Consider the following 24,976-nt stretch of genomic DNA (forward strand, 5'->3'; position numbering starts at 1 on the left):
AGAAACCCATTCTTCCCACATCTCCAGTTTCCTGTGAGCAGTTTCTTATGTTAATACATCTGGAAACACTTATCCAGGCAAATAAGAATTCTTAGTTGAAAATCCTTGTAAAGCTGTGTTGTTGGGAATTTGGTAATTCACCAATATAAAGTTTAGACTGTGATTTTAACTTTTTTTAACATAATTTTAAACTTACAGAGAAGATGCAAAAATAGTTCAGAGAGTTTCCAGATGCCTTTACATAGCTTCTTGTAATGTAAACATCTTATAGAATCCTAGCAAAATTACCAAAAACAGAAGATTGATAGTGGTACAACACTATTAGATAAATGACAAACGTTACTCAAATTTTACATTGTTTTCAATATTGACTCTGACATCTTTTGAGGACAGTAACTGTATTCTATTCATTTTCATATCCACAGTGCCCATTGGTAAGTCTGATCTAGAGTCGGTGATCCATAGCTGTTTGTGGAATGAGTGAATGGATGTCAATGAGTGAATGGTTGTTGAGCTCCGTAATACAACTTCTATGTATTTGTGTGTATTAGGCTTGCCACAGGTATAGAAACACACAGGGATTATGATCTGAATAAATGTTAGATCTAAATTCCACAATAGGCTTTGTAAAGTATGGTTCTTTAAAACTGTGAAAACTTTTCAAAAGCAAAAGAGAGTGTACTAACTGGATTGAAACAGATACAGCAGAATTTACTAAATGGGCAGAAAGCTACAGTACTACATTCATTTTATCATGAGTGTGTGTGTGTGTGTGTGTGTGTGTGCATGCATGTGTGTATTTCATATCACATTTCAGTAAATGCCCAGGCAAGAGAAGCAGCAGTTGCTAGCAGTGGGTCCTGCATTTCTAGGCAGGTAAAAGGATTTCGCATTGAACCAAATCATAGAAACTCTCTTTCTGGAAGACGAAATCTACAGAGATGCTTTTAAGGCTTCTATTTTCTTCCTCACTGAGTTCCACAGAGATAACATTGACAAAAGTGAGAGTTTTGCTATGACAGTGAAGCTGACAGCTTCAAAAATAAACACTCTTTTATCTCAACCTTTGTAACCAAAGAATATGAAACCAGGAGAGAGGTAATATTCAAAGCACAGAATTCCTTCTAGTAGCTTAATGGACCTTAAAATGGCCACTTTTCATACTCTTTTCTCTTATTTTAACCAAACTAAAAATATTAACGTGACAAAGTATAGGAAGGCAAAGATATGGCATTGTACTTAGTTGGGCAAGACTGGTATAAAAAGTTATTATGAAAACTGATTTTTCTCAGAAAGTTCAACTTTTAAAAGATTTTAATTATTTTATTATTGTTATTTAGATGGAAGACGTCATAGCTCGCATGCAAGATGAAAAAAATGGAATTCCTATTCGTACTGTCAAAAGCTTTCTTTCCAAGATACCTAGCGTCTTCTCTGGTAAGTGTGCATTCAGTGCAGCACTGTTTTCTCTAGCACCTTTGACATAACTATTTAAAATCAATTCTAGTCACTCAGTATTGAAATTTTCTCTCTAATTATTCAGTAACTCCTTGTGAAATAACCCATACCATGTTCAACATCATGTTGGACCCTTGGAGTAATAGTAAAACAAAACAAAAATCATGACTTGACTTTACTCTGGGTCAGTTGCAGAGACATAATGAACAAATGTGAAATAACAGAAGATGATATTAAAGGTGGATGAAATAATGTGGTATAGATTATATAGAAAGATTAGGAGGATAAGGGATGCCTAGGTGGCTCAGTGGGTTAAGTGTCTGACTGTTGGTCTCAGTTTTGGTTTTGATCTCTAGATCATGTGTTTAAGCCCTTCTTTGGGCTCCATGCTAGGCAATGAAGCCTACTTAAAAAAAAAAAAAATAGGATGAAAAAAATCAGTCAGGAAGGGGTTCCTGAACAACAGTGGTGAGCCCAATTTGAAAAGTGAAAAGTCAAAAAAATAATAATAAAATAAAATTTAAAAAAAGAAAATTGAAAAGTCATATCAGCTTTAAGACCACCAACTGTATAGAACTGGAGGTGACCAGGGTGAGAATATGTAGACATAGAAGTGTGCAGAGAAGCTGTAGAGATGGAAAAGAAAGACTTGGGTCAGGATGAGAGTCTTTGAAAGCCAACCCAAGAATCTAATTCTGATGCATGGAAGATGTGGAGATGTGTCATGCTCTCACAGAGCATGTTATGATGAAGGTGCTCGGGGGAAATTGGTGTTGAGTGAAGGCTGTTGTCACCATGGTAGGTCCAAGGTCTGTGTAGGAATAGTTCGGGTACCAACGTTCCATTATCTGAGGAGTGAAGGAATACAGAGGAAGAAACATGAGCATCTGTTAAATAACTAGACATATAGGCTATAAGAGGACATGACCCAATATTGTTTGGTTTTGTTTTTTAATTGGATGACTGTGAGACTAAGGGATCATTAGTAGAAATAGGGAAACTCCATAGTTTGATTGGAAGTGACTGGAGAAACTCTAGAGAAAATGGTAGTGATGAGTTAGAAATCTGTGCTCTGGCTCCACAAGGCTGGGGATGCCCAAGCTGTGGGACATAGGCATGCTGGGCCCAGGCTAGCATGGCTTGGAGAAGAAGCAGAATCAGACCAGAGCCCTCAGATCTGGTGAGTCAGCAGGGTAAGGAGGCTGGACTGAGCCTGTGGAGGAGATGCATGATGGGGTTCCTGAATGAGGGAGGGTTCTGTGATGCTTCCTTGTGGACAAGGGTTGAAGGAAGCACAGTGGCCAACAGGTCTTCAGCCTTGATGAGAGGTAGTGATTAGGACCAGAATACAAAGAGGCAGGCCCAGATGTTGGTGTTTAGTGGCTGCATTACTCTTTGATGAAAGGGAGAGAGAACAAGGACCAGGCAAAAGCTGCAGTAGGAAGACATTAGCTCTCACAAAATATGCCCTCTTTTTCCTATTACTGCCTTTCATGCCCACTTTGCTCCAGTTTCCGGCTCTTCTTTGATGTTAGCCTGTATTTTCTCACATCTGGGGCTTTACTCCATCTCTTACTTCCTCTCACTGACTCACTTCCTGACTTCAAGGTCATTCTGACTATGAAATTCTGTCCATTCCTTAACAGTTCAGAGAACTCTTTTGAGAAAACTATCCTGAGCCTTCATTCTCTGTGCTCTCACAAAAACTTGTTTTTGCTTCTCTTATAGCAGTTATTATGCTCTATTTTGTGCTACATTTTTGTATAATGTCCTATATCCCCTAGGAAATATTAAGCTCCTTAGAGTCAGCAACTTAGAGAGTTAACTTTGTATCTAAACACAAATATGAAAATCAGTCATATTTTAATGACCAGTGAGAGAACTTACCTCCTTAAATACTGTAATGCAGAAGTTGCAAACTTAAATGCCATCAGAATCCAGACATATAAATGCTGAGTTACCCACCCATCTTCCTGGGAACTGTGGTCAGGTCAATAGTGCATGGCCTTTGTGAAGGCATGGCAGTTCAGGAGTTCTTAATGACAATATCCATAAACAAAAATGACTAAGCAAAAAAATTTTGCTCAACAGATTAAGCTGGGCTGCAAGTTTGAGTTATCTGCTCTCATGGTAAATCTAAAATTTTTGGTTGAGTTCTTCAAGTAGCAATACCTCATACAATTCCAATACAGTACCATAATTTTCTACAGTTCTGATGTAGCATCCTACTGGAAGAATGCTTAATTGACAATATTAAGATCTTAAATAAAAGATAAGATTGGACACATAGATGCAGAATGAACCATGAAGTGCCTGAGGCTTATTTTAATGTTGATTAACATAAGACAACAATGGTAGTTATTACATAAAGAGAATATCAATGACATTTTCATATTAATGTATTTAGTTTCTAATTACCATTGTGTGTTTCCTAGAAAGTTTTCAGGAGGTCTCTGCGTCACAGGTTTAATTACCTGTTTTGCTGTAGATTTAATTGACATAATAGTATTGTGTCTAGTATTTACCAACCTCTTTGTTGTAGTATCACCAAATTATAATGGTCTGAAGCCCCATCTACTTTGCTAGCAGATTTTGATCTTCTGAAGTGATTTTCTTCTCCTGATATTTCTTATAATTATTTGGGATTAATCCTTCTGTTCTTTTGTGATCCCACTTGCCACCTGCTGCTTGATCTTCTGCCTCTCTCTGCCTTTCCTTCCTCTCTCTAGGCATGCTTCATGTTCTACTGCAGAGCTCCAAAAGAAACAATGATCTGCTAACTTCACTGCCCTTAGCAGAATCAGAAATCAATTGTGATGAATGAGTGATGTCATGTGTGAGAGGAGGGTGATGTGATTCTCAGGAGTCTGTCTTGTTGTGGGCTGTTCTACAGGGGAAAAGAGTCTCAAGTATTGTGTGTCCAGCTCTTTCAGGTTACCCACTAAAACTCCCTAAAGTCTTGATGCTCAAAACATGTCCATGGACCAATAGAATCAGCATCATCTGGAAATTTATTAGAAACGTAGTATATAAGCCTACCCCAGACCCACTAAATCAGAACCTCAATTTTAACACTACAGCTTAAGAAGTACTGCCATAAGCAGGGCAGCAAGGCCAGACTGGGTTCCAGACCAACACCTGTGTTTTACCCAGAGTGTCGGGTACAGTGGCCAACTGGCTTATGCAGATTTTTCTAGAGCTTCAAGGGCTCTGATTATTCTTATTGTTGTTTTTAAGATTTTATTTATTTATTCAGAAGAGACACAGAGAGAGAGGCAGAGACATAGGCAGACAGAGAAGCAGGCTCCCTCTGGGGAGCCTAATGCAGGACTTGATCCCAGGACCCCAGGATCACACCCTGAGCCGAAGGCAGACTCTCAACCACTGAGCCACCCAAGGCATCCCTTATTATTGTTTTTTCTTTTTAAATTTTCTTTCATCTCACCTCAATCAAATCCATCCCAATCCATTCAATGTTTTTTTTGTTGTTGTTTTATTTTTGGTTTTGTTTTGATTGTTTTGTTCATGGAAAGGAGAAGGGATTAGGAAGAAGAATCTAGTTCTTTTATTCTCTACCTAAGAACTTCCTCAGCATCTAAAATTGATGAATGTTAACAGCCATCTGGAGGGAAGGGCACTATCCAGTGACACCTGGAAGGACCTATGCATAATATATATGTAAGGGTAGCCAAGCAGTTCCCCCACCTGCCTCTGGTGAGAACAGCTATATTGTGAAAGTGATAATGCAATCCTGTCCTCTCCCACTATCTAAGATCCAGATCCAGAGTCATGTCAAAGAATATCATTACACAGATAATATAAATGTGATTTGGGCTTTCAGGTTTTTGTTTCATGGCTTTCCCCCTCCTGATAAATGTTTTCCCTTCAGCTAAACATCCAAGCCTTTTTCTAACTATTTAGGTTTTATAACTGTTAATTTCGGCCTTCTGGTTTCTGAGGTGCCAAGATCAGAGGAAAAGTCTTTGGATGAATCCTCCATGCTGATCCTTGAACCGTGGGGTAGGAAATATCTTTGGGTGGATCCAGTCACATTGCTTCTCACAAAATTACTTTCTCACCTGCAGAAGTAACTCAGGCAGTTCTGATTGTTCTGATTGTGGTATGTGACTGGACCCCTCCAGTTTAGCTCTGGCTCAGCTCCCCAGAGCCTGGCCTATCAGTTCTCTTTCCTGGGACTCTTTCTGTTGACTTTCCCAAACTTCAGTTCATTTGTGTGTGTGTCTGGCACTGAGATGATGTAAAGTTGCAGGCTGGATAATGGGCATGGGCATGGGCATTTGCAGAGAAAAGCAAAGCAAGCCTGTCTGCAGATTGAGAGCAATGGAACAGAGGGAGAAAAGAAGCAGAGGACATGAGGCAGAAAGTCCTGGCTTCTGGTTGGCTTTGCAGCCCTTGCCCAGTCTCCTGGGAGACAATGTTGCAGTCATACACCTCCTTTGGGGGTGCACATCTCCCCCAACACACACACAGTAAAACTTCTACCTTTTGTTTAGCTGTGTTCTCTTTCCTTTTCTGTTTCAGACTTTTCCCGCATTTGAAACAGATTCAGTGGGGGAGGTTCTTAGAATGCAAATTTCCAAACTCTAACTGGAGATATTTAGGACTGAGATGTAACCAGGGAATCAGTATTTCTTAGCTAAAAAATATGTATTTATAGGATTGACGTCTTCTAGTCTTGAAGGCCTGATAACCTTATTTTTCTTTAGGATTTTTATTTCAGGCAAATAGTGATCAAATACCTGCTGTTTTATCTACTATACTGGGTTTTGAAGGCTAATATTTTAATATTAGTGGGAAAGAGACATATTGTATATATGTTGGTGCTCAAGTTTCAATTAAGTACAATCAACTAAGGTGAGTTCTCTTCACAAGGGTTTAGTCAGTTGTGGGAGCATAATTGTTTAAATGCCTTTACTATATAATTGGATCTTCAATCAAGAATGCTAATTACATGTCCTTACCCGCCAAAAGAAATAACTTTATGATGTTTGAGCATAATGATAAGCCTTTAAAGTAGGCAGGGAAATGATTATTTACATACTACTTTGTTAACTTTTGCAAATGTAAATCAAAGATATTTACCTCATGTTCATCAAATTGCTTATGAGAGGAACCATGGCATATGCTTCTTTGATCATAAATACTAAGAATATTTTTTCTTTGAAGATAAACTTGGCTTTTCCTTTTATAAAACAATAAGTAATGTATAAACTGTATTTTCCTTTTCCTGTTTTCTCTAGTTTCTAGGAAGTTCATTTGCTAAATATAACATTTTATTGGTACTTTCTCACCTTACTCCTCACTGATGTATTATCTTCTTTTTTCTTCCAATTGTTTTGTTTTGTTTTGTTTTTTTGGCTTTTATTGCTGTTGTTGTTTTAATCTGGTGTGTGTGTGTGTGAGAGAGAGAGAGAGAGAGAGAGAGAAACGGAGAGAATGGGAGGGATTAATATTATAAATTGCTTCAAGTCATGTTTTGAAGGTAGATAAGGAATAAATCCAGAAGTATCTGAGGAGTGGGGTTTTCCCTAAATGAATCTCAGAAGCCTTATTCCTATGAGGTAACTATTGCTCTAGAATTCATATCCTGTAACTTACAATATTTATTCATCTCTTGCCTAAAATTCTTTGGTAAAGCAAACTATGACACTCATATCAGCCATAAATCCTTTGTATTTAAACTCTGAGTGGAAGCAAAATATAGATCCAAATCCAAATGGAGCACAAGTTTGTGGACAAGAGGAAATGATTAATTTTACATTTTTCATGACATTTAGTTCATCTTTGATAGTATTTTACTACTATACCATTCACCTTGGCTATATGCATATTTGAATGAATTAAAACTGACAGTGTAGTTTTCAGTTGCTTAAGAACAAGATGTTGAGGGATCCCTGGGTGGTGCAGCGGTTTGGCGCCTGCCTTTGGCCCAGGGCTCGATCCTGGAGACCCGGGATCGAATCCCACATCGGGCTCCCGGTGCATGGAGCCTGCTTCTCCCTCTGCCTCTCTCTCTCTCTCTCTCTCTCTGTGACTATCATAAATAAATAAAAATTAAAAAAAAAAGAACAAGATGTTGAGATAGGGCTTTTTTGGTGCTTTATTTCTGGAAAATACATTATATCACAATAATATGGAAAATTTTTTGGATGTAGATTTTCTGATGATTCACAATCATGGACACTTGTAGAATTTAGGAGTCTAATAAACATAAAGTAAATAGAGTGTAAGTCCTGATGAAATAAATGTTTCAGTAGTTAATGTTTTAAAAGTTTGAATCAGGGATCCCTGAGTGGCGCAGCGGTTTGGCGCCTGCCTTTGGCCCCGGGCGCGATCCTGGAGACCCGGGATCGAATCCCACGTCGGGCTCCCGGTGCATGGAGCCTGCTTCTCCCTCTGCCTGTGTCTCTGCCTCTCTCTCTCTCTCTCTCTCTCTGTGACTATCATAAATAAAAATTAAAAAAAAAAAATAAAAGTTTGAATCAAACATTGGGATTTTGTTTTTAATAGTAATAGTTTTATAAGTGTTATTTTGATTCTCTATATTAAAATGTCAGCTACTTATATATTATATATAATTACAATAACAATTAGTTTTATATTAGATAATTATGTATTATATATTACATTTTATATGTTATTTTTATATTACATATCATGTATATAATGGAGAAAAACATTTCTTTCTACTTTAGAGGAAAATATTAGTAATTTAAGAGCCTTCTATATGGTTAGTGGCTTTTAGTATATTAGTTTTATTCCTTATAGCACTTCAAAGTAATTATTGTTTATCTCTATTTCTTTTTTTGTTTGTTTGTTTGTTTATCTCTATTTCATAGGGAAGGAAATGGGAGGGGTCAGAGAGTTCAACTTTTTAGCCCAATTTTGCACAGCTTATTGGTATTCAAACCAAGATCAGCTCAATTCAGTGCTTCTGTTTTGCTAGCACTCTGGATTGTTCCCATGAGTTCTGTCCTTTGCTGCAGCCTGTGTCTTTTCATCATGATGAATGAACACATATCAGAATCTGTAGAATTATAAGTACTGGAGACCCTTACATTTATCTCCCAACATGTCCTCATTCCAAGTAAAAACTAGAATGCTTGACAAAAAGACCTGGCTTTTGTTTTACCTCTCTGATGACTTCATAACCTGGGGAAAGTGGCCATGGTTTCTTTTCCTCTAAAATAGAGAGATTATGCATAATGATATCCAAGTTTCCCTTCCATATACACTCTGTGATTCAGAGAAACCAGAGTGTGTTTTGGGGTGGGGAGGGGAATACAACAGACTAGACTATTCATGACATAGCTAGAATGACAAAGCATTCATGGAAATCTTACCATAATTTCTCCCTCATCAATGCCTCCATGCCCATAGATTTAATTATAAACTTTATGCAAATGTGTATATTCCTCTAGTGTAGCTCTCTTGTTGGAACTTCAGTATATTCAACTCCTTATGCCACAGATGTCCCAAAGAATCCTCAAACTCAATATGTCAAACAAATTCACTTCTCTTTCTCAGCCCCTTCCTGTGCTCTGTATTAGGAAAGAAGGCATATGGCAGAAAGTACTGGAGTTACCTTGGAGTCACCCTGACCTCTCTTTTATAGCCCTTTCTTTTCATAACTGTTACATCAAGTCTTGTCAACTTTTTCTTCTAAGCAGCCATCAAATCTATTAGCTTTTTGCCATCTGCTCTTGCATTGCTGGAGTCCACTGTATAACCTATGCTCACCTGAATTATCAGCTTGATTCCTAACTGGTCTCTACGTCTACTCTGCATCTTATACTTTCTTTTTCTTTGAATAAGGTTCCTGACTGTGGCATTGTGCATCCCCTGCCTGCCTGTCAGACCTCATTTCACAGAGAACTCTCTCTTATTTCTTTGGTTGTGGCCACAGGGGCCACTTTCATCTCTTATACTTCATCATGCTCCCTCTTGCTCTGGGGGCTTTCCACTGTTAGGCTTTTTCCTCTGTTTTTTGGAATGCTTCTTCCCTTTCTCTGTTTGGTCAGTGTAGACCTACTCATCTTAGGTCCAGGCCAGTTTCCTTTCTTATGTATTCTCATAACATGACATTACTTTCTTTTGGAGTACTTTATTCCAACTTATAAACTCATTAATGGTAGTATTTGATTAATGTCTATCTTCTAGACATTTATAGTACTACATGTAAACTACAAGAAGGTTCCATACTCAGTTTTGTACCCCTGCACCAAAAACAATTTCTAACATAGGAGATGTTAATTAAATATTTGTTAAGTGAGTAACTAATGCTTGTAATTTTAGAGGAAATATTGGCATTCATATGGATTGTGAAAGTAGTTACACTATTGTGTGGCTTTATCAACATACATAAGTTACTTGGGTTAAAAAAAACTTTTGTCAATGTTTTTGGCCTTGAAATTGTGTAAAAAAATTTTTTTCCTCTGGAATCTAATGTTATTATCCTTATTTATAATATAAATCACATGAACAAGAATTTGGGCATTAATTTCATGGTGTTTTGAGGTAGTTCTCTAGAGCAGGCTATATCTCAGGTTCTATAGATTTCTATTTGTTAATAATAAATTACACATACCTCAGGAGCCTCCTGTGTTGTGAACATTTTGCCAGGCTTGGAGATACAAAGAAGTAAGACATGGTCTTTGACCTTGAGGAAACCACTCTCTAGTAAGCAGACAGACAAATAAGGTGAGATAATTTTCATGATATTTCAACACCCAGAGTGCTGAGGAGTGTGTGAAGTCTAACCCATGCTCTTGGGGTCAGAGGTATTTCTTGGAGAAGGTGACATCTGAAATTCATTGTAAAGGATGAATCAGAGTTAGTCAGACAAAAGGGGAACAGTTGTTCAAAAACTCAAGGTGTGAAAGGGCCCTTTAAGCTCAGGGAACTTCACAAATTGCAGTGACCTTGACACAGGATGAGGCAAGCGGAGTCTAGAGCAGAAGTTAGAACTGAAAGCAGTAGTAAGAATCTTGAGGAATTAGACTTTTATCCTGTAAAGAGTCAGAAGCAATTGATGACTTTTAAGCAGGGAAATGGGATTATAAAAATTTTTTAATGGCAGTTTCTCTGGGGAAAATGTAGGAGTAAATGCTGATTTGCAGAGAAGGGAGACAAGGATGGGAACTAGGCTGCAATCTGCAGCAGATTACAACAGCCTGACCCATAGGGTCAGTGGAATTGAAGAAGAAATCTGATGTATAAGAAACCTTAAGAATTTAGGAGGGACTTCATTAGCAATTCAGGAAGGGGCCCATGGTGGTGATGAGGAGGGAGATTAGTGAGAGTTCAGATTGGTTAATAAAGAAGGCACTGCCAACAAAGACACCTGTATTTTTGATCTAACAATGAATGCACAATGATGCCTTTTACAAATGAACTGATAAACAGAAATTCTCTCTCTCTCTCGCTCTTTCCATGGAGATTATGAAGAAGATATGATAGGTTTTGAACATCTTGAGTTTCAGATCTTCACAGAACAACCAAGTGAGATGTCCAGCTATTGAATATATATGGGTATTTAGTAATACAACAAGTAGATGATACAACAATCTGGGTAGATTGTTGGTTAGAAGCTAAATAGATAAAATATCTTTTCAAGTTTTGCATAGGAGAAAATCAGAGGACCAAAGATGGACCCCTGTGGAATAGAATCACTTAGGAGTGAGCAGAATATGTGGTTCATATATGCTTGCTCTTGAAGTCCTGGCGTGTAGGACTGTTGCCTCAGTTCACTTGGAACAGCAAGGGAGATGGGCCCAAGGTGAACCATCAAGTCCTCATGTAAGTGACTAGGAATCACATTGTTCTGTGTCTGGAGATCTAGTATTCAGGGGATAAAGACTCCAGTGGTTTTCTTTGAGAACAAATCAGCACATGAGGTTTAAACTCTCCATTTCTCTGCTTTATACAAGATGGATCATGGTCTGTGCACTATGGAAGATTGTGGGGGTGATGCCATCACTGTGTTTATGATAGATAAACTAAAACCAAAGCTTGACCAAACCTCAGGTAATATCTCTAGAAATATCCAACACCAATACCACCCTACTCCCCACAGATTAATCTAGCTGAAAATGAAATGTATTTCTTGTTATGACACTCTGTGATTCTTTAGGGCATTCAGATGTTCTTGTATTCTGGATATTCAGAATTTCAATTATTCTAGATCATGGTGAAATAAGCCTTCACCTATTGGGTAAGTTGCATTTCCTTGAATTAATTGACTGTGAAATTGCTGTTTCCCATGTTATTTTCTAAGCAGGAAATAAACCAGAATTCTCTTCTCAATTTTTTGTAAATGGTGTAGTTTCAAACTTGAATTGGACCATGCCTATGAAACAGCCTACTGAGGTCAGAAAAGTCTGGACTGCCTGTTGACAGTTATCAAATAAAAATACTATTAATTCAGGTTATTTAACATATTTGAAGATTGAACTTATTGAACAAATTCTCAGGAGCCAAAAAGCTGGTGCCTGTTCTAAAACACCAAGCACTGTAAATAGAGGAGAAAATGGTAAAAATTAAGAGGGAGTTCTGGTCAGCCATTCCTGCATTTCATATATTTCTATCTTTTGTCTTTTATTAGCTTGAGAAGGTTATCCATCACAAATGTTGATAATTAAGGTGTTGAATTTCCTTACTATTCTTCTTTTGTAACTAATTCCATTCCTCATCTGAAATGATTACTTTATTTTTTTAAGATTTTTAAAAATTTATTCATGAGAGACAGAGAGAGAGAGAGAGAGAGAAGGAGAGAGAGGTGCAGAGACACAGGCAGGAGGAGATGCAGGCTCCATGCAGGGAGGCTGACATGGGACTCCATCCTGGGTCCCCAGGATCATGCCCTGGGCTGAAGGTGGCGTTAAACTGCTGAGCCACCTGGGCTGCCCTGAATTGGTTACTTTAAATGTGCTCTTGTAAAAAGACTTACCACCAATTTGCAAGACCAAAATTTGTGATCAGAAAAGGTGTATAACAGTCTGTGTGGGTTTGGCTGGCCTCAAGTCTTTTTTTCATTTTAAGTTACTTTATGTATGTAAGTATTAACATAAGAAAGCTAGGGGTACCTGGGTGGCTCAGTGGTTGAGTGTCTGCCTTCAGCTCAGGTGGTGATCCTGGGATCCTGGGATTGAGTCCTGTATCAGGCTTCCTGCAGGGAGCTTGCTTTCCCTCTGCTTATGTCTCTGCCTTGTTCTCTGTGTGTCTCATGAGTAGATAAATAAAATCTTTATAAAAAAATCAGAAAGGTATACATATTTAATGTATACAATTTGATGACTTTGGAGATAAGTATAAACCAGTGAAACCATCAGCAGTATCTATGCCATAAACATATCATCCATCACCTCCTAACCTTTCCTCCTGCTTTATTTATTTATTTATTTATTTATTTATTCATTCATTCATTCATTCATTCATTCATTCCTTTGGGGGTGATAAGAACATTTAACATAAGAGCTACCCTCTTAGCAAATTTTAAAGTTATACAATACAATGTTAACTCAGGCACAATGATCTCTAGGACTTACTCATCTTGTGTAACTGAAACTTTGTACCCTTCCACTATACCTCTTCATTTCTCCCTTTCCCCAGCCCCTGACAACCACTGTTCCACTCCCTACTTCAAGGAGTTTGGCCAGTTTAGATTCCTCATATTCATGGCATCATGTATTTGTTCTTTTGTGTCAGGTTTATTTAACTTAGCATAATGTTCTTCAAGTCCATGTGTATTGTCACAAAAGTCAAAAGTCTCTTTTTTCAAGGCTGAATAATATTCTATTAGTCTCAAGCCTTAAGGCTCAGAAAAGTATTTTAATTCTCTTGAATTCATTCTGACCACATTTTTTCCCTCTCTGTCCTACTCATCCTCTCAACATGCTTGGTATCAAAGGAAGTGACATGTTGAGTTACTCCAATTGCATAGAAATAGGAACTGTGATAATTTATATCACTGGATATGGAATCACTTATTATTAATTTGATCATCTAACAATGTACACAGTTCTCCGTGATGCCTTGCTGTTTTCAGTCATGTATATGAAAACTAGGCAGTCTAAATGTGCTTAAAAATCAAGTTGCTTTTTGGAGTACCTAGGTAACTCAGTCAGTTAAGCATCCAACTCTTGGTTTTGGTTCAGGTCATGATCTCAAAGTTGGGAGATCAAGCCCTGTGCTGGGCTCTGCACTCAGCATGGAGTCTTTTTCAGATTGTCTCTCTCCCTCCTTCTCTCCACCCTCCTGCCCCGCCACCCTGTTTGCCCATGTTCACCCTCTCTTACTATAAAATAAATGAAAAAAATATATCTTTAAAAAATAAAGTTGCCTTTGAATGTAATAAGTTAAGTATGCCCTGCCTCTTTTCCTTTATTCCTCTAAGGGTTGTGTGCATATTTGTTAGTATCATGGAGGAACAATCTATGTAGGTTTAAATTTGTCATGTGGATAGTTGCAGAAATAAGAAGAAAAAAGAGCAAGCTTGGTCATATGAACTAGGCCAATGCAAGTTTTAGTGAGTACATATTTTGCATCTAAATATTTTTGAGAGCAGCATTAAGGATGCCTTGTATAACTCAACCCTAACTATATTTGGAGTCAATTTAAAGACAATAAAAATGAGTAATCTGGAATGTTTCTCTGTGGAGCTTGTAAGGTAATTATAAGATGCTTCTTTTTAAAACTGACAGCTTACTGTAAAATATTTTTTTTACTTTTTTTTACTTTTTTATCTACCATTGGAATGGCTATCATGGAGTATAAAGAAATTCAGAAAGAGATTGATTTTGAAAATAATTCTAAAATATGTTGGCAGAAATTATGCCTGTAATATTTTGTTTTTATGCTATCCCAAAGAAAATTCAAGAATGCAGAGGGGAAATTTATGAGGAATAAATTTTTTTAAAGTACTATAAAAATATTGGCAGTTCTTAGAGTTTAGTCCTGAAAAAGAAATTCTTGTAGAAAACAAGAAATGCTAACTAGATCTGCAAACCTGAACATGAACATTTACAAAAAGCCCATCCTTTCTTTGAAATCTTCTTGCTACACCTCTCTGACAAAGTGACAAAGCAACTGGCACATAGTAACTACACAGTCAACCAAACTGAGGAACAAGAGGAGAAGATGAATTGTCTGTCACATAATCAACTAGGTATTTAAATTATCTTTGCTGTGAAAAGATTTTTTCACTCTCTCTTGGTTGTCACTCTTCCTTGTTATAAAATAGAACCAGTAAGTGATTAGAAATAGTAAAGAATTCTAATCTCAGCCACTTGGACTTTCTGGCATATATTCTAGATAATTATTTTTTTAATAGCTCAGTACTACTGGGAAATGATAAGCTTAGACTTTTATTGGGCTCTCCCTATATTTGTAGAGAAATGATTTATTTTATAATATGGTTGGATCAAGTTGATATGACCAAGATGAAAGGCAAGCTTTTGCTTATCTTATTTTCACCAGAATGTTGGAAGAAATACTGCAAGTTGAGGAATATCCAAGCACTTTGATTTTAGCTTTGGCTTTTTGAATAAACATATCGACAAGGACTAGGAACTGTTTCTCTTTCCAGGTAACTGGGAGATAGTGGTTCTGCTTCCCTGCAGCATTTTCTGAACATCTGATTTTGCTCTTTTATATTTCAAGTGAATATAATTGTAATTGGAGTTGATTTTGTTCTCCAAATAACTCCATCCCAGGTCGGGAAAACTCTGTCCAAATACAAAAGTATGTCCATCAAAGTCTACAAATAAGACTTCTCTCTGACTGCCAACCATGTTGGTTGTCTGGAATAGTTCTATTACCTTATCTTTTACTCAGAATACCACAGCTTCTCCCTATGATGTCCTCCCTAGAGAAAAGCTTCTCTCTAACACAACTGACCCATTTCATTGCTGTATGGCCAGCAGCCATAAATCTCTGGAGATGGATTTCTCTACTTCAAGAGTAAAGCATTAACAATGGGCCAAAATGCATAATTTACTGGACAAACACCCCTGCACCTACAGAATACTGAATTTCTATTCTTAAGGAACTTTCTAGAAAAGAACCATGTGGATGTACCTTTAGTTCCCCTCCCCCTCCCCAGAAATCTGACAGGATTCCTAGTTAAATACGAACATATAACCACGATTCTATGAGGAAATATTGAGACTTACTGATATTGTAACTTCTTTTTTTTGACGTCATGAAAGGAGCAATTGGTTCACTATTTTAGGATTTCCAAAAGTCATCACTACATTTCTTTTTTTTTTTTTTTAAAGGACTATACATGGCAATGTTGGGAGTATTTTGGCATGGTTAAGGGACAATAGAAAAGGAAGAAAACATAGTGCGGTCATAAACAGTGTTTTGGAAGTCTGGGGAATCCCAGCTTGTACTGCATTTTATCTTAGCATTTAAATGTTATCTTTATAGACATCTGGACTCTTCAGATTTACAGATGATTCCAAATTGTACTAAAAGGTGAAAATTCAAGCCAAGAAGGGAAAAGTGCAGAGATGAGAATACCAGGATATGTGAAATCTCTGAAAGTTATCAATACAGCTAAGATTTTAGCCACATAGAAAATAATACCATTTTAAGAAGTAACACAATATCAATCTTTTGGAAGACAGGTTCAGCACTAGAGTTGAGACCCATGAAAGGAATGAGGACCACCAATAGTCTAGTATCCTAAAGTCACTTCAGTCTGCTCCTTTTATAAACAAGACCACATGCAGTTTTGAGGAAGGTATTTCATATAAAAAACAGGAGGAATTTGGACAGAAAGAGAAAACCATCTTACCCATGTTCAAAACCAAATGAATATGAACTCCTCAGAGTTTGGACCATTTCATGCCATTAATCCAACATCAAGGTTGACTTAACAGAGTTTGAAAAGACTCAGTAAAAGGGCATCCCTTAAAAGGCAGTTTTAAATGAAAGTGATATTAAGAATTTATATGGTCTAAGTAATTAAAAGGTATAACTTGTTACTGGTCCTGTGTTAAAAATATAAATAGTTCGGAAAGGGTTAGATAATTAGATATAATACATGCATAAGAGATGAACAAGAAAAAAAGAAGGGATATTTAAGGTTTTTTTTTTTTTATTTTGATGTTACTGGGAAATTCACTATTTCTGCATCTGACACAGAAAAAGTGAACAATAAATGGAAACATCATTATAGTTAACTACTGTTACTATTATAATTTTTATTACCCTTCCAGAGGTTTGGTTTAGGCCCAGGTTTGGAATTTTCTTCCCTATTAGGTAGTAGCTAATCTGTTGTAAGACTAAGGAATGACCTATGTTGGATGCTTTGTAGCTTTCCCTAGTAGGTGCTTAAAAGATACTAGTTTAAGTCCTATTACTTTCATCAAATAATTATCATTGTGCACATTCTCAAGGTACCTTATAGCCTTCAGTACTTTTTGATATGTCCTATCTTTTATTCCTCACAACAAATAACTATGCATATCGAAGTGAAATCTTCTAGGGACATAAAGTTTAGTTAATATCTCTTTTCATATCTTATTTAAATTTAAGATTATTACATATTGATATTGGTTTTCTTCCTTAAATAAATCACATTTTTACTGTCTTAACTAATTTCTGTGTTATTATAATGTCAACACTCAGTGGGTTGTGCCATCTGGACAATTACTGAAAGAATAAAAAATAGTGAAAGTCATAGGCAATCTTGCAAATTTATCTTGGGAGATTTCAATGGTGCAGACATATTAAATTTTCATTTTATAGTAATCTACCCTGGAAATTATTTCTCACAGTGTCAACTTGTCTTTAAGTCAACAGACCTGAAAAGATTAATTTTGTTCCTTGGTGAGTTATTTTCTAAAATCCTAGAAATGATAGGTTGCTAAAGAAAAACCTATTAAAGAAGAGCTTTACTTCTTTGAATTAATCCATTAACATTGCTTTCTTTTGAAAGAAGATCCAAATTAACCCTAGAGCTAGACATTTAGTTAAGATGACACTAAAGTCTTAATTATCCCCAAGTGTGAATAAATCTTGATGATTGAATTGCTAGTGTGGATATGTTTTTTGAAATAATGAATTAGTACACATGTTCAAGGTGTGTCTATCATCTACTGTTTTGTGCTTTTTTATCCTGATGACATCTGGGTTTTCCCTTCATCTCTTTCTCTCTCAGAACAGATGTAAAATGGCTCTAAGTTAAAAACAAAACAAAAGAAAAAAAAAATGGCTCTAAATTCTCACTTCCCAGAATTCTAGGATAGAGAGTTGTCTCATCCTTACTCCCTCCCATCTCCTCCCCATCCCCAGGCCAGCGTGCATTAATCATTCGTACCTGTGGATTTTCCTAGCACTTCGTTCTTCTTCATGGAATTTATTTTACCTGACATTTTATCCTCATGGACATGTGTTATGATTCTTACTAGAGGCTATAAGCATCTGGAGAACAAGAATAATCTTTCATTTCAATTTGTATCCTCCATAGTACTCAGTGCCTGGTACATAGAAGACACTCAGCAAATGTTAATGACTTCTCATAGGACAGTGGATGTCCTGGGCATTCAGGTACATTCACAACAAATTTCACTTCTTGATTCATTGGCAGCGGAAAGAGCACTCAGTCTAATTATTTGCTCTGTTGGCATTCAGCGCTGTACGATGCTTTTATCTCAGTGGGGAGCACTAGAAAGATGGCAACTCTGCTCTGCTGTCTATTACTAGCTTAGATGGGTATCAAGATGGAGAATCAGGAAATTGAACACAGTTTTCAAATTTCTCTAGAGTCCAAAAACACTCTCAATTTAAATTTTATTATTTGGTTTAAAGCAAGTTTTTAGAATGTTGGACATTCCCATATTCAAATGTAAAAACATCCTTCAAAGTCTGTCTGGAATAGTGGAAAGAGTATAGACTGGTGGGAAAGAGACCTGGATTTTAGTCCTATTTCTCCAGTTTCAGACAAGAACACTATACGCTAAATGACAGTTCTGGTTCTGATATGTATATGAATATGAATCCATTTGGGTCAGAACAACTATTATAGCAACTACTAGCATTCATCGAGTGTTTAAAATGTACTTGGCATTCAGTAAATAATTAACTTTTTAGATGTATTATTTTATATATCAGTGTCCTTACAAAGATAAATAAAAGAACAGGTAAATAACTTGCCCCAGGTAATACCATTAGTAAACAGGAAAGCTGACATTTGAATCTATGTTAATTTAATGATGTGTATATATTTCTTTGTATTATTATGTATATCATATATGTTATATGTCATATTATATAAAATACAGCTAAATATTATATATAATATATATCATAATCTGATTCCCTAAAATAATCTGAATTATTTATCCTTCCTTATTTCATTTTGCATTCAGCTTGGAAAATGTCTCTTTCTTTATTGAGAAATCAGTCCATTAAGAGACTTCTCACCGTGAGGTGACATGAGTAGTAATCAAATGGCCTTTTTTTTTTTTTTTTTTTTTTTTTTTTGGTTTTGAGACTTAATTACAAGTATCAGGTTGTTTACCGCAGGACACTGGTGCCTTACTTGGTAAGAAAGTTCTGTGTTTACATAGGAGACAGGATCAGTCGGTAAAGGAGAAGAGAAACAACATGCTGACCTGTGCTGAAGAAGTATGGTGTGGTGCAAAGAAATAGAACAAGACAGAACAGTGGCTGCTTTCATAAACTTTCCTGGGGACCCATCACTGTACCTGAAGTCCTCTCCCTTTTGCCTTCTCTTCCTCCTCTCTCCTCCACTGATGGAGCAGCAGACAAAGGAACAGAGTATCAAATGTTCCCAGAACCTGGCCAGATCTTGGCACATCCAAATTCCACAGCGGGATGCCCCATAACTTCCCTCCAAATAATCATGATTAGCACATTATACAGCTTTCAAACTTGTTCTTATCACTCATCACCATGGAACACATTTGTAGCCTTGTTAGCCACTTTGTCTTTTTCATTTATTCTCTGGGTCAGATTTCTGCTAACTCCTATCATTTGCATAACTCTCCTCCTGTTTCCAGGGAAACAACTGTGCTTGCTGTGTAAATATAAGATTTTGTCCTAACTCCCCTTTGCCACATTTTGTTACAATGAAATGTTTTGGGTAGTTGTTTGCTTTTCAATTTCTTCTTCCAAAATTATGTACTAAATTATTTTTCTGTGCCAATCCCATTTTTTCTCCATACCCAGCACTCTATTGAGAAAGGAGAACAGTTGATTTAAGAGGGTTTGTTTGGTCCAGGGAGAGTCAGAAGAGGAAGGTTATGGGGTTGGACTTTTAATTTTGTCTCTAACCTGTGCTGTGGGATGGACTTAGAGCATAATCTTTCTCTTTAGCTGGAGATTTGGGAAATTATTGAAACAAGGTCAAATTTTACCATGTGAACAAAAATGACAGTTTTTAAAACTACACCCTTTCTTTTACAGTATTAGAATTCCTCACTGAGCATAATTGTCCTCAGTGTTTACTGCAAAGGGCTGAATTCTCCTGTGAAAGTACCTAATGTGCAAAGAATTATCAGATGTAAATAAAAATCAATTGGCCATTAAGTACAGCATCAGATGAAAGATAAGATGTTCTTCCTTTAAACAGAAAATGTATACTCAGACTCAAACTAAATAGACACTAAATTAAGCCCAAAGGTCACTTTAATGTGATTCTTACCTCATAATAGTACTAGGGATTTAAACTTTAATAATCATTCAAACCTAAATATATAGTGAGAATGCCTATGTATAGAGCTTCAGTTTGTTCAGAGATTGTTCAGATAAGGTATCAAAACAGAAAGTATTAATCACAACCATACAAAAGTTCCTGTGAGAGCAAACTTCAACATTTGAAATAGTTAGGGAGGAATGTAATACAGTATATTGTTAAATGCTGAATTGATTGTGTTGTGGGGTTCAGGGTGGAAGGGAGCCATCAAGAAGGGTGGGACGGTCAGTGAAAGACTCATCAAGGAAGAGGAGAGAGATGTGGAAACAAATGAAGAGACTCAGTCTGAGAAACATCACACTTGAATCAAATGGAACCATCTTTCCCACACATCACAGCAGCTATGGTTCTGCCTCTGTAGGGTCCTCCAGGTGAGCTGCCCCATGCTCAGTATAATCTTAGTCTTGTATGTTAAGTCACTGCAAGTTGAAACCTAAATCTGCCAACTTCAAATGAATTTGGAGCAGAATTTGGTGATGGATGTACCATTCCAAGAGTTGACGTAGAAGATACATTTTAAGGAGTTGTGCTAATGATTTAAAATGTTTGCAAAGCAAAGCCTGACAAAAATTGGATGCAAAGAATCATTGGCCTCTTGATCACTCTTGCTCTACAGATGGCTATCTTAAGGTGACACACTAATTTAGCAGCTTTTTAAAAAAAGGATAGTTTTCATGGCCTGTGCATCTGTCTTCATAGATCATGTACTTTGCATGACCTTTCTCTCTCAGAACAAAATCCCTTTCAGAAATCTTCTAGGACCCACATATGGACAATACAGAGGTTAGAGAGGACTGGATTGCATGTGGAATGCCTGCTTTCTTGTTTCCCCCCTTTGTCAAGGACTTGTTAATATAGGGTTAACAAGCCCTAGGTATAAAACCTTTGGTTTTTAAAGCTTTTTGCTACCAGACCTATTTCTCCTCTTAGCCTAAGCCTTAGAGAACCTAAAAAGGGAGTTAAAAATAGAACTAACATTTTCTTTAGAAATTTAAGGAATCTTCCTCTTTTGGATGAGAGCAAGGTTTCCTTTAATATTTGACTTTTTCCCCTTCTCTTTTTGGCAGCCTTCAGATGTACAAATCTCATTGAAGTCATTCCAGGCTGAAAGCATTTATGATCAAATACCAGAAAGCTAAAAATAAGCATTCTACCCTTCCTCTAGAGGTTACTGAATATTTCTCTTAACCTTTCTGGTCAGGTGGCCTTTTAGCAAGAGAGGGATGTTAATGGTTGATGGGGGCAAATGCAGTGGAAGATCAGTAAATAATCCAAAAATAGCTGCACTCAGAACCAGCCCTCCATGCTGAGGTCTGGCTTGTTTAAGAATTTCAAGAGTTTTTGAAAAGGGTGATACAGCCAAAACTCGAAGGCCAGTGTTGTCTTATACCAATGAGTAGCTATCATATCTGATGGCTTGAAAGCCATCCCTGCTTTTCTTGGCACCATTGACTTGGATTTCCTCTGGGTAGCCACCTCGACATGCTCTTGGTAGTGTGAGTGGGACAACCTAATCGTCGCATAAAGGGTGAGGGAGCAAACGTGACTTAGGCTTAGGAAATCAGAGACTCGTAGCTGTTGGTCTTGCTAGAGAAGACTCTCTGTTCCCGCATGTTGCTAGGCTGGCAGGTGTAAACCTGAAGGTGAAAAATGTCTAGAAGGGAATCTAAGACAGAAGAGAGCAGAGCCATTTCCTCCTGACAACAACTTTTAAGTGCCTGGATCCAGTGGTTCCTATAACTTTTCAGCTACTGAGCAAGTAAATTCTCTTAAATTAGCTTAACCTGGGCTTCTGGTCATGAGTCCAGAATAATATATTCCTTTTAATTGTTCTAAATCCTCATCTGTTTCCCAGAGGTTCTTTAAGTCTGGTACCAAACTTGGTTATTTCGATTTTCTTTTTCCTTTGGGTGAAAATTTCTGTAAAGTGGCATTGTTTTTCCTTTAGGTTGAAAGACCAAAATAAAGCATCATTTTTCCCCCTATTAATATTAAAACAATCTAAGACACAAAGCCAACTAATCATCTACTTCTGTCCCTGAGATCTTTGGTCATCCTTGATTTACCAGTTGCAGGGATTGAAAGGAGAAAGACGGCATTTCTAAAGGATAAATCAACCCGGCAGGGTATTGTCCGTTAACTTTAAATTATCTAACTGTAATTAGGTTTCCACAGCTTTCTCTTCCTCCCAGATGCTAGAAACCAACACTAGGAACAAGCCTGGGTGATGCATACTCTTGTTAGCCCTGTAATTTTGCACATTTGAAATTTTGAAACTTTCCAAGGGGTTTCACCACAATATGGATCACAAGAGGCAAGAGTTGTGTTTTGTTTGTCCTCATGTCCAGTATCCATGGTCCTGGCATGGGATATGTGCTCAGAAAATATTTGTGGAATCAAACCAGTCTATCTAACTTTGTAGTTAGAGCATACATTTGTCCTCCACAGCTGCCTCTTTTTTTTTTTTTTTTTTTTTTTCACAGCTGCCTCTTAATGATAGTTTCTTGTTGAGCACCTTCTCTAGTCAGGCACTGTGAAATGCATGGTTGACACAAAAATCAGAAGGCTTACTCCACCCAATTGCACTGGGAGTTTCTCATTATACATGGAAGACTGGCCAGTAGAATTTATCTTCTGTTCTTCAAACCCACAGAAGTGGCAATAAAGGAATGTTCAAAGGTGTTAATCCACAAGGACAAGGATAACAGGCAAGAGAGAAGGAAAAAAACAGGTGAGATATGCAAATATTATTTTTGGTTTTGGATAAGGAAAGTGATGGTAGAGAAGTAAGCGTCCACTCTTAGCAGAGTAGATAGAACTATAACCCAGCTTCCAAGAGAGGACACCAATAGGAAATGAGCCAGTTTGCCCCACAGAACTCTGTACTGTGAAAGACTTAGTTGAGGTGCTGGGCTGAAAAGAGAAGGATTTATTGAAAGAATGGATCTAGAGCAATTGGACCTCATGCGACCTTTCAATGAAGTCAGTTTTATTTTCTGGAAATTTTGGCAATCTCCTGATATGAGAATGTCAGGTACAGTAAGGAGGGCTGGGGTGTAAAAGGCAAATAAATGCACATCTGTATTACTGAACTCAGGAACTTTGGTCCCCTTTTCCCAGCCTGCTTCCAGAATGCTGATCATCATATGCACATTACCTAGCTGGGATCTTAGGGGACATCATTCTGAAGGAAATCACTAGCCCCAGTGCAATGACCTTCCTGTACTAGTATTTGTTTTAGTCCTAAACTTATTTGGAATATATAAAGGAATAACAGTACACAGGAAGACAGGTGCACACATATACATATCTGGAGAAAGGCAGTGATTCAGATTCAATAATTCAGCAAATATTTCTTCAGAGTTGGTAATAGTGCACATATAGTGGAATCATAGGTACCTATAGGTAAGAGAGTTTCCAGGACTCACCAGGAAAGGAAGTATATTCTCTTTTTGAATCAAGAAGCAAATGATGGAACTTAAAACCTGTTTACCTGTACATCTCCAATAATTTTAAACTCTAATACTTTTATTCTGAACTTTTACCTTATAGATAGTATAGTTTTAATTGAAAAAAAAAGTTCTGGGTTTGCATAATTCAAAGGTAACTTAAGCCTTATATACCTTTTTTCCTGTCTCTGGAACATTTTTTATGCATTGCATTTTTCTTAAAATTAAAAAAAATTATCATCTTCTTATATTTATGATCATCTCTTTCTAATTTTGAGAGTCCAGTGTTCATTTCTATTTCATTAATTTTGGTCTGTGAATTCCTTGAGATTAGGACTAGATCTCACCTACTTCTATATTTCCACACACAGAGATGCCAAGGGAGTGCTTGTTAACTTTTTAATAAATCTACTGTTGAGACATTGAGCAGTCCTTAAGCAATAGCACAGTATCAGCTACTAGTATGGTATATTAACCATGTTTTTATTTCCTGTACTGGGGTCTTTCTACCACTGAGACAGCACAACCTTCAGAGTACCTTTCATATGCAAATCAACCAGTCCAAAACCCATACCACTAACCACCACCTCTATCTGGCTTTCACAAGCTTTTCCACTCCTAGGCCACTACCCCCTGATGACCAGGTACCAGAGAAATCAGGACAGCTCCTATTCCTCATAGCCTCCTGAAATTATTCAAACCAAGCAATCCTAATTCTGCTAATCTCATTTTACCTTGACTAACCTCTGAATATGACAATGAGGTTGCTCATGCTTTCCCCCTTGCCCTCTCTGCCTCCTGATTGATCCTGGTGCTTCCATGTGTGGTCTTATATGACCACCATTTCTGTGTCTGCATATCTTACTATGCCTGATTAAAACAAAACCCAGATATATTTTAAAATGCTTGGCTTGCCCCATGTCCATAGATTTGGCTAGTAAGGAGACAGCAAGCCTAAATGTATGCAGAAAGTTTCTATTTACACAGAGAGCAAAAGCAAAGTTAGCATGGTGTCAGCTCCTGACACCCCTGTTCCCACAGAACACCATCGAACTCAGTGGACCAGATGACACATGGCATAGGTGGCAGGTCATTTTATAGTTGAGAAGTCAATCCTACACTGCAGCTAAGGGGTTTAGATCTGAAGCTCTGTCCAGAGAAGGACAAAGTGAAAAATTTCATGCTTCACTGGAACTAGAGAGGTGGATAGAAAGCAGCCCCATGGCAGCCTCTTGTGGGACGGAGTTTCCTGTGGCATGGACAGCCTTCTGCAGGATGGAGAGTCTACTGTGGGATAAGCCGTGTGGAAGCTCTTCACAGC

The 24,976-nt window shown here is 37.3% G+C and overlaps 1 protein-coding gene and 1 long non-coding RNA gene across 8 annotated transcripts in view; one reads left to right on the forward strand and one right to left on the reverse strand.

The window, feature by feature from the left end:
* RGS7 (regulator of G protein signaling 7) overlaps window positions 1-24,976 on the forward strand; it is a 580,824-nt gene that overhangs the window by 317,946 nt on the left and 237,902 nt on the right. For 6 of the 7 annotated variants that reach the window (XM_072830414.1, XM_072830418.1, XM_072830416.1 and 3 more), the window contains exon 3: window positions 1,341-1,437. The exons of the other annotated variant lie outside the window; for it this stretch is intronic. In XM_072830414.1, coding sequence (XP_072686515.1) covers window positions 1,341-1,437 — 97 coding nt within the window. The remainder of the gene's footprint in view (window positions 1-1,340; window positions 1,438-24,976) is intronic. 7 annotated transcript variants of the gene reach the window in all.
* On the reverse strand, window positions 1,297-4,269 carry LOC140635566 (uncharacterized). Its single transcript, XR_012032904.1, has 2 exons — window positions 3,988-4,269; window positions 1,297-2,306 (listed from the first exon to the last, which is right to left on the reverse strand). It is a non-coding gene; the product is annotated as an uncharacterized lncRNA (long non-coding RNA).

Source organism: Canis lupus, chromosome 6 (genome assembly GCF_048164855.1).
Source record: "Canis lupus baileyi chromosome 6, mCanLup2.hap1, whole genome shotgun sequence".
Lineage (NCBI taxonomy): Eukaryota > Metazoa > Chordata > Mammalia > Carnivora > Canidae > Canis > Canis lupus.